The sequence below is a fragment of the Calonectris borealis genome, chromosome 5, assembly GCF_964195595.1.
Source record: "Calonectris borealis chromosome 5, bCalBor7.hap1.2, whole genome shotgun sequence".
NCBI classification, from domain to species: Eukaryota; Metazoa; Chordata; class Aves; order Procellariiformes; family Procellariidae; genus Calonectris; species Calonectris borealis.
In genome coordinates this window covers 42,145,030-42,155,706 of record NC_134316.1, presented here as the reverse complement: position 1 = coordinate 42,155,706, position 10,677 = coordinate 42,145,030, and the positions used below count along the sequence as shown (strand labels likewise).

Genomic DNA, 10,677 nt, shown 5'->3' with positions numbered 1-10,677 from the left:
AAGCTAGCAGGTGGTGGCTAATAATTCCTCTGTTTCCTCCGTGCCACTGCCAAGCGCAAGGCCCGAATTATCAACTTCTCGTTATTCAGGATGTTGTAATCAGTCAGTTTCACCAGTTTGTCAAAATTCTCTTCACTAAAACACACCTCCCTTGTCGTAAATGGGGAGAGGATAGTGGAGACATCAACTTTGCCTTCAGCCATCTCTTCAGGAGTCCTTTCCACACCTGAGGGACAAACCACAAAGAGATGCACCAATAAAGTTTTCTTGCAGTATGTGGCTCATATCAATCATTTAAGTAATTATAGGTAGAAAAGGCAGATTTGGAGGGAAAGATATGATCTGCCAGAGGGACATAAGAGTATCCTTCAGCTTCTGGATCAAGCCTCTGTCCAAAAATGATGTAAACCCAAACAGCTGGGAATGAGAACATTGATTATCAGCAGCAGCGCTTGTAGACCACTCCTTGGATAACAAAGTCTTTGCTACCCAAACTAGAAAAGTGCAAGCAAAAGGAAAACAAGATATTCTTCTACTGGATGAAATAACAACCCTTTCACTGAAAATACAGGAGAAATGATGGCACTCAGACAAGGACAGAGTTCATATCAAAAACAAAGATCTCTGTCCACTCAGTCCTCAATCTGGGAGATTAGTTTTAAACATGTGAACAAAACCCAGATGAATGGGCTACCACCAAAACCCCCAGAAGGTTTTGCCTCCATCTTTGTTTGCAAGCAGCAGTGCATAAGAAGTGCATAAGAGTATAACTGCTTGTGTTGAGGACCTGCCACCCTTGCTGTATGCGTTTTGGGAGTTTTAACGTCATACTATCTCTAGTTAAAGCCCTGTGGAGTAAATGTCTGTTTTCATCTCAGATGTATTAGGAAACCTTCTGGAGTTCTCACAGTTCAGACCTACTGACACAGACCAGTTATTTTTGTCAGTGATGAGACTGATAATGCCGGCACTGGAAAGAAGGTCAGAGATGATAGCGAGACGTTAGATATGAAATGGAAAGGACACACGGGGCAAGTGACTTTTTATTAAAATTGCTAGCCACAGATGACTCACCAGGAGCTTTGTATTTCACGAAGGTGTCATTTACTAGGGGGAAAAAGAGCACTGTTGGAGCTCGTGGACTGCCAGCATCTTCAAACACATAGCACTCCTTCAAGTTTTCCCTGTCTTCCTCACTTATCTCAATTTTGGGAAATGGGATTCCTTGCCCCGAGATGTACTTTGCAATCTGATCCAGAGGCTGCATGAATGAGTAAAATAAATAAAATTAATACAAAGAATCAAAACTCAGTAAAGATCCAGAGACCTGGATTTTTTAAACTCCATCAGCTAACACGAATATTCTAAGGCTTGACTCTTCCTCTGGGAAGATGTTAAGTTTCAGACAGAAACAGCCATAACCACACCAGACATTGCAGCTTTTCTTATTTTCTGCATTGCTTTAGGCAAAACAAGAAAACAGTCACTTTCTTTGAGCTTGCAAATGGAGCCAAAAACCAGAGGACTGATTTTATAATTCCAATGAAACAGGTTCAGAAGGGGAAGGCAAAGAAACTGCAAGAACGGAGAAGGAACAGATCAGTCCACATTATTCTGCGTCATTGTCTTGACTTCTTCATTATTTACCATTTTCCCCAATCTTTCTGTCGTCTGCATAGTTTGTGATTGTTTGATAATGACTCCCTATTAACAAATACATTTATCAACATACCATATGACCTCATGAAAGAAAAACTTCAACAGCTATATTTACTATAAGCCTATGTTTATTTTTGTATTATTCTCATTATGTGTGCAACACTAATTATATTATTTTTCATTATTAATCTAGTCTGACATCAGCCAGTGCATTTCCCTAAGACTGATATGAGATAAACAGGCCCAGAGACACATAGGTTTTCCCATTTAATCTGTTAAAATATTGTCAGGACTTTCCGTTGCCTCTGTAACTTGCTCAGTTCAAGGATAACCAAAATCAGTATCAGAGCTCCAGAACGCTCCTCAGTCAGCTCTTCAACAACTCTTGGATCCACCGCAGTGGATGATTTTAAAATGCCTGAATCCATCGCCATCTTCTAATATCTTTCTTAGTTACTGAGAAATAAACCACCTAATAATCTAAATAATAAATCATATAATAATCATCTAATTCCCATACCAGTACTGGAAACTTAGTTGGTTTAACTGACAAGTGCTAGAGAACAAAAGACCATGAAGGAAAAGAGGTGTCAGGTATCGTGGCTGTTCTTACCAGTGTCTGGGACCCTCCACTGTAATTCAAATGCAGGATGACGTCCACCTCTCTCTTTGATCTCAAAAGTGGTGGGTAGCTGGTATTGATGAAAAAACCAGTATCCACCAGGGAGAGCTCATCGTCTGCTGTTTCCATCAGTTTATTTGGGAAGGAGTCTATCACTGTGTCTGAAACCCAAACATTTCTTGTTACAACAAATAAAAAACAAGATTGACTGCTCCTCTGTAGAAAGTTAAAGAGGGAAGAAAGGAGAATTTTGCCTCCCATTTTCCCTGCCTTCCTTTGACTCCCTAGCAGCACTGATTTACAGGAGTAAGTGACACACTGCAGCTTTTTCTTTCCTTCCTTCCTGGACACCACAAGCAGCTTTGGCCCTAACGGGGAGATCCCTCCTGCCTCCTCAGGCTGAGCTCACCTTGTCCACTGGAACACAATCCCCAACAACCAAATTCAATTTCACCCCTCAATCCCTCCCAAAAATGAAATGCTGTTCAAATCTGGCTTCCATGTCTTCCATTTGTGGAAGGAAGAAGTGGAATTTCAGAAGAAGCCAGTCTTGTCTCTTCCTCCTCCTTGGAAATCCTAAATGAATTCCCAAACCTAAACCTCCTCAAAATGTTACTGAAAAACATGCTGTGTTACTGTGCCTTGCCAGGTGGAAAATCCTTCACTCTCCAGGTACTTGCTATGCATCTGGAAGCCTCTGATAAAATTGGGATACTGTGCAATGGTTGGGCGTCCTGTTAAGACATCTCGCAGAGCAGAGGAGAGGGTGCTCGAGGGAGTGAATAGACACGTGTCTATCTCATAGGGATTCATGGACAGAAAGGGTTCTTCCTCTGCAAGAAGGAAAGAAGCAGCTCTGAGTTTAGGACCGTTTTCTGAAATGATCAATATTTTACAAAATGGAGTAACTAATAAACACAGTTGTCACCATCCCCCACCCCAAAGGTAAATCAAAAGATAGTTATAAGCCCTTAAGGTCTATGCTACCAAATAAAACTCAGCATTAGACAGTGAATTAAAGGACAGCTACCTGCAGGCAGCAAGCTGCCAGGCAGTAAGCACCACCTCCCACTCCAGGCTTCCTCGAATGATGCCCACCTCTATTGCAGCGTGTGGTGCGGGGGAGAGCCGAGTCCCAAAACATACAGGAGGACAACATTGGCCTTTGAACAGGACACCTTCAGAAAGCACATGAATGTCACCCAGCTGCAAACATTAGCTAAGTTAGGAGGCCAGCCACTCCAGGCTCCCTGTGCAATTAACAGCAAGAGCCAGCTTTCTCCATGGGCAGTTCAGTGGAGAAAACAGCCCTCTGCAAGAGATGTTTTCTCTACCGACAGTATTAGCAGTCAAGGAGGACCATATCCTAACTTAATCTTAACACGTGTTCTTAATACAACATTATTTTTACATGTCTGCTGGAGACTGGTTTTGTGTCTGTACGTCCCTTAGAAAAAGGCACAGCTTTGCCAAAGCTTTGCCAAAGAAGCACAGTTTAGTTCTTCTAAATCAGGCAGAAAAATTTCTTAGCTGACTTCTCTGCTTTGCTTTCCTCATCTCTCCTTCCCTGCCTTCGACAGCATCTCTTTAGGTATTAGACCTCTGCACAGAATATAAGCAATATATACTGGTGGTAAAAAAAAACAACAACACAAAAACATCTCACCGATATCTTTCACTCTGTCTCTGGTCCATCTACACCAGAAGTCCTCTGAATCAGTAGCCAAATTCCAGACATACATTGCATCTATGGAAAATATACTACTCCACATGCCTGTAATGTGAAAGAAAGAATAGAAACTGATTGGTGGAATAGTCTTGGAAGAATTTTAATTGATACATACCTTCAGTCCTTCCCCTTGGATACTTCCTTTCTGTCCGGATGAATATCTTTGTGGGCATACTTCCTAAGTATGTCCTTGCTAATGCAAACTCACACCTGTTTGACCTGTTTGCTGGTGTCTTCCCAGGGCTGTCCACTACCGACCACGTGCTCGCTCGCCCCAGCTGCCTCTCGAGTAGGCCACCTTTCCCTCTAGGCAATAGTCACCTTGCATGTAGCAGATCCGAGTCTCTGAGAGCCTCTTCACCAGCCTTCCCATAAAGAATTCACTTCCAAAGTGTTCCGCGCGAATAGACGCTCCGTATTTCAGGAGACCGACTTCATAAGGAGTGAACTCCAGCCACTCTACGGCGACAGCAGCCAGATCATGGAAAGGCAATAACATGTTAACTACTGCTAAACAGAAGAGTACTAGAGAGCAGGAAGAAATCATGAGAAAGACACTGGCTAGTTAATAAAATGCTGTTCACCAGCTATAGCAGTGCTATTGCCCTGAGAGAATATACATCTTTTTATACAGCAGTCTCCAGCAGAAAAGCCTTGGTATGAATGAAACCATAAGCGTTCTGTGCAGATAATCTTACCCAAAAGCATGTGTTGCTCAGTTATAACTTGTTCCCTTAAGGGCACCAGTGACAGAGAGCTTAGCATTCACCTGGCGTCATGTACCAAGCTGCTCATATTAAACAAACACTGTGAAAATTAATACCAGAGAAAATACTGCCACCCAAAAATTCAAAGGTTTCCCTTTAATTGTTCAAAATAAGACCATATGGAATCATAAGGATTAGTTTCATTACAAGGTTTGTGTGACCAGCATAAATTGTGAGTTTGGCATCTTCTGTGGTATAAATATATTTTTGCTTCTGGCAACGTAGAGAACTCAAATTCTAAAGACTAAACATGTTTGGATTTTTTATTTTTAAGCGTTCGTCACTATTATGTGAAATTTTAAAGGGTTTTTTTGCGATTAGAATGAAAGGATTTGTTGTATTATCAAAGCTGATTACATGTATTTAGTCTTAGTTCAGATTACGTAAATTATAAAATTGTTAAGAAATCTGGATCATAACCATTACCTCTGAACGCCTGAGCACTATAGCTGGACTTGAGGTTGATGGCCACATAGATGGGCAACGGGTTCTGACCATTATCCACAGCCTGCCGTTGGTCCGAGAGTCTATGCTCGTCTTTCTGGTTTTGATTAAAAAAGGTTAACGGAATGAAGTGAAAAACAACTTGCACTTGAAATAATATAGTCTGAATTATGAGCTTTATCCGGGCTCTCTTTCCCGTTCTGAGCTCACTGGATTGTGCAGAAATATCTGCCATGGAATATTCCAAACTTGGCAAGTATCCCATAAGCAGCAGCTACACCCTATATGGGTTCTCGGATTTTGAGATATGTAGAGAGGTTGACTGTAGATTCAGCAAGGAAAAAAAAACATTGCCAAGAAGAAATATGTGGCTAAGCGAAAGGTAAGGTATTTTCCTTGGCTGGATCTCAGGGAACAGAGTTTATCATATTTTAATATATTTTGCAAGTATATTCATATGCAAGAATATATTCTATTGCACATGACAATTTAAAACTTCCTTATATAAACACAAGCCAGAAGGAAACTACTTAAGTTATACTATTTTTGAAGTACCAAAATTTCTCTCACTTTCTTAAAACTTGATAACATATTTACAGCATGATCTTCCCCGCTATTTGAATCATCTTCACAGGCAGTCTATAACTAAGTCACTTTATAAATGTGTATATTCATTTATGCTAGTGAAGTAAATTATTTCAAATTTTTAAGTGCCTCTTCTAGTCAGAATATTTCATGTCCAAAATGATTAGTTTACATTTCAAACTATTTTTTTCTCAGGATTTTTCTTTCTTTAAGAAGAAAGAACACCTTTGACTGCAAAGTCATGGCTCCTTCAGTTCAAGGTCAACCTCACTTTAAGCAAGAGTAGTGTTTTAATAATGGATCTGAATATACAGAATTTAATCAACCACAAAACTAATTCTTTGCATTAATAGTACTGAATGGCATCCCAGGATTTATTTTCTTCTCCTTTATAGCTATAGAAGTTCATCAGGTTTCTGGAAAAAAGGACTAATACCTTATCATGTAGCATGGATTCAATGACAAGCCCCCAAAGGTCTATGAAAGAAGTGTTACGTCCTTCTTTAATCCTCTCCATCAGGTCATTATAATAGTACTTAAGACAATCCAAAGAAAAACAGCAGATCTTGGACTTGGTTACGTGCTTGCGAGCTTCATTGATTGCATCCTCCAGATATTTTTGTGACCAATTAGCATCTTCATATAAATTTGCCATTGTCCTGAAAAAACATCAGAAGAAAATAATGAAAGAGAAGTAGTGCTGTGGTTTGGCTTCAGAGAACTTTTGTGCAACCTGTTTGCCTGTTTCTCAATTCGTACAAGGTTCACAACTGAAAATTAAACATACCTGAAATACTCTCATTTCAAGAGCAAACAAAACCTCCAAGCTTTCCTGGTTTTGATGATAAAGGTTTATATGGGCTCAGAAATGATCTGAGAAATTCAAGGGAGAGAAAATCTGCCCAAGACTATTAAATACAAAGACTCCACAAGTCCTCAGAAAATCCATCTCTTGGAAGGTGGGAAGTATTCTAGGGAGCAGTCACTACTAGTTGCTCTAGTCTCATATTTGTTGCCAGTATCTGCTACTGGCTCCTACCAGCGAGAGAACTGGGCAGTTCGTGGGTCTTGGGCATGTCCTGGTACAACCATTCTTACTTGTCTCCTTGAAATCATAACACAGACAGGTATGCTCCGATCTCCACATACATACAGAGAACTTAAAAGAATTTCGGCAAATACTTAGACAAACCTGCCATTAAGGTTTGGACTTATATAAAAGGACTGGCATACAATTCAGTGCAAAAAAACTGTCTCCACTTCCAACCAGGTGTAGAGGAGTGGAGCTACCTGGAACCCACATGATTAAATACTTAAGTTATTTTAAATACGACATCATCTGCCGTATGCCCACTGGGAGAAGAGAGCACTTTATAATGAGCAACCATAGCTGCAGTCTCTCCGAGGTCAGTAACTTGGCATCATTTGTTGGACTGTCTGCAGCAACATTAATTCCACTAGCCCCAAATACACCTTTTACCAGAGGGAGATGCACTCTAAATCCAAAATGGAAGTGAGAATAACCAGCAAATGCAGGCATAAATTCTTCTTCCCATCTTTCTTCCATTTCCAGTCTAAAGACAAATTCGTTGCATTCAGTCTAAGGTATAATTGATAAAATATGAAAAGGTAATAGAGCATTTACATGAAAATATCAGGCATAGACTGTGTCAGCGTGGTGACAAAAGCAGCTGATGAACGTGACGATGGATCTCTTTTCAGTACGTTTTGTTTCTTTGCTCTAGGTGGACACAGAGGAGGTTGTGGGGAAAATGGAAATGCTTTTGATTTACTAAGTGCCATATAAGCTGACGGTGCGGTACAAACAGTCAACAGTATTAAGCAAAGAGAGTGCAAACATAAACCTTGTTTGGGTCATTCTCACCATGTGGTACCCGATAAACCACCGATGTAGGAAATGCAGTCTAAGAGATTGAGTTTCTGGAGACCCAGCAGGCTGCCATACATCGCTGTCAGCGATCTCGTCCCTCCGCCGGTCGTCGTGATGGCCACCACCGGCACCTGTTCAACACGGCAGAAGGAGCGAAAGCCACGCAGGTATTAGAGACAAGCAACCCTCCTCACTGCAGAAACCAGGTAACCGGTTACAGGCACTGATACGAGCAGTGACCTTACTTCGTGCAAAAAGGATGTGATTGTGCAAAAGGCTTCTGTTGCCGCCACCTGACTGACGGGAGAGGGAAGGCTTATGTCTTACCCGCTCACATTGGGTGGGCGGGAGGCTGTTTACTTAATAGATAATTGGAAATCAACCTCATCAGTCTGGAATTCTTCTCAAAGTGTATTATTAGAAGCTGTCATGGAAAATACAGGATTTACCGTGCCGGAGCAGATTAGGGATCCGTGATTCTGCCTCTAACAATGACCAGTGTCTCAGAAGAACACACAGCACCCTGTAATCAGCCAGACCACACAATAGCTGAAGCCTTCCTGGCCTCAGGCCGCTAATTACTTTATGTCCTGAAGCACAATCATCGGTAGGGCTTCCCCCCCTCCAAGGTCCAAGTGTAATTGAAGAGACAGACTATTCTTCTCTTAATCTTTTCCTGATCTGGTACACCCTTTGCTTCTGTTAGCATCTTGAGTTGTGTGGATGCTTACACACCCTATGGAAAATGTCTATTTATACCTTTTAGTATTAGCTTCTAATTTCATCAAGCGATCTGCTGTTCTAAAGTCAACGAATAAAACTTGAAGAAAATGTTTCTCCCATTCTATGAAATTAAGAAAAAAACCAAACTAAACTAAACTTGATAAGAACTTAAAATGTAGGAAATTTTATAAAATAATAATGAGGAAAAATCTGATCATCTTAACTCAAATTAGAATAATCTCAAAAAGTTAATTTTGGTTTTTACATTTTCTAACCTTTTTCATTATGAATTAAAGTTCTAATGATTTTTTTTTCTCCAGTTCAAATGTAAGTCAGTTAACAAAGTAGAGGGGATTTTTTCCACAATTTTGAAGTTGAATACATGAGTAGCAGAGACAGAGTAATTAGACCTTTTCAAAAAACACCTTTGGTCTTACCACCTCAACCACTTTTCTATGTGTCAGGAAACTCTTAGACAGCTATGTAAAAACCTTCTTTCCAGCTTTTTTGAATACTTTATTTCCTATATTATTCTCTGCTCTGAAACTCAAAATATGATTTTTTAAAAATCTGTACCCTACCCACAGCACTATTTCTTTTGATTGTCAGCTAGAAAGGATTCTCGCTGTTGGTATGTTTGTACTTTTCTGGTTTTCAACAACCCAGCTAGGCATAAGCAGTTACAAAACTTATGACTGAATTATGGAGGCAGGAGCAGGGGCTACAGTGATAAAGCTACACTTTTAATCAGCTATTTCATCTACACAACTCAACGATGCTGCTAAGATTCACTTCTCTTTTCCAGCTTGACGGTTTTATTCTAGTAGTCAGTTTTCCCAGCAATACACCTTTTCTGCTGCAGAAACCACCCAAAGTATTTTTATTCAGATGTCTGTGTGAAAATTTTTGCTTCCTCCCCTCAAAACCTGTTACAAATGCCATGACCACCGCCTTGCCTCTGTCACTGAGCTAAGGCACGCTATTTCCCAGGCAGCATCTGCCGGCTGTTCCATGTCTGCCCACTACAAATTTTCCTCCTAAGACCCATGAGCAATATCAAGTATAAACAGGAATGGGTTGAACTGAGGACCTGTTGGGAAGTTTTGGGGGCTGTAAAGGCATTATCCTGCCTTCCCCGCTCTGCTGCCGGAACCAGCTATGCTTCTCTTGACTTAGGTAGCCAGGCCTGTCCCAGAACAGCAGGATTAATTAAGCTGTTTTTTTATTTGTGGTTTCAATTGGTGAGCCAGGCCCCGATCCCCGGAGAGGAGTTGCTACCAGGGACTGTATTGGCTTGCCTCGTGCTCTTTCAGATCCTCCTCCAAATTAAGAATCTTTTTCAGAGCAGCAGCAACATATTTCTTCCTTTTCCGCAGGAAGTCCTGCTCTTCCACGCACAGGCTAAACCCCAAGCGCACATCCAGGTCTCCTGAGCTGGAATAGATAATGGGACAAATCAATGCACGTGTCATTTATAGCTGATTTCAAGAGCTGTAGGGCAGGTAGTCAGTAAACTCCACAAATCATCTGTAAAACAAGCTGTTTCCAAGTCTGCATATTGATCAAGGAACAGAAGAAAAAGGAGCATTTCTACTGGCAGCAAGGAGTAGTAGTGAGAACGAAGAGGAGTTTCCAAGGTGCTTTAGACTTCTTGTGAACATGGGCACAGAGACAAGAGACACAAGCCGGGGAAAGATCACCAAAAGGAGAAATTTCAGGAGTGTTTTTTTCTGTATCCATTTCTTTTTGTCACCGTGACATCCTGGAAAACCCAAGTAATGCCACCATCACCTGTTATCAGGTTTTGACAGGTCACTGACAGTATTTAAAGTGAAGGTCCTAATGAGCTGTGTGATGGAGCTTAAACTGCAGAGCAAGTCCTGCAGCATCATCCCCCCCCTCAGCCTCTGTCCCGTGAAATCCAGCCTTTCACCTCTGTGCTGAACAGATTTATAAGAATACCCATAACCTTTTCCACATGGGCAGCCACACTGAATTTTCTCCCCTGAGAAATGTGACGCACAAGCCAAAAAATTTGCTGAAAAAAGGGTACAAAACCAATCAAACGGCAGCTAATGTTTTGTGCCTTCAACAACACAAATACACTCGTTACTGAGAAGAGCACCCACTGTTGACCAACTCTTCTGGGTCACATCACCCTCTGGTGGCTGCAAACTCTATCCTGAACATTACTGTCACCAATATTTCACAAACATGAATGTTTCAAGGGTTAAACTTAGTAACCTCTGTCCTTCAG

General features: G+C 41.0%; 1 protein-coding gene across 1 annotated transcript in view; it reads right to left on the bottom strand.

Moving 5' to 3' along the window:
• The window catches only part of LOC142083207 (cytosolic phospholipase A2 epsilon-like), a 33,513-nt gene continuing 22,836 nt past the window's right edge, over positions 1-10,677 (bottom strand). Inside the window, exons 12-21 of the mRNA XM_075152445.1 lie at positions 9,719-9,854; positions 7,692-7,828; positions 6,243-6,465; positions 5,204-5,318; positions 4,332-4,469; positions 3,948-4,055; positions 2,923-3,114; positions 2,273-2,442; positions 1,075-1,261; positions 1-226 (exon numbers count right to left, since the gene is read on the bottom strand). Of these exons, the coding sequence (XP_075008546.1) occupies positions 18-226; positions 1,075-1,261; positions 2,273-2,442; positions 2,923-3,114; positions 3,948-4,055; positions 4,332-4,469; positions 5,204-5,318; positions 6,243-6,465; positions 7,692-7,828; positions 9,719-9,854 (1,615 nt within the window). The 3' untranslated portion in view covers positions 1-17. The remainder of the gene's footprint in view (positions 227-1,074; positions 1,262-2,272; positions 2,443-2,922; positions 3,115-3,947; positions 4,056-4,331; positions 4,470-5,203; positions 5,319-6,242; positions 6,466-7,691; positions 7,829-9,718; positions 9,855-10,677) is intronic.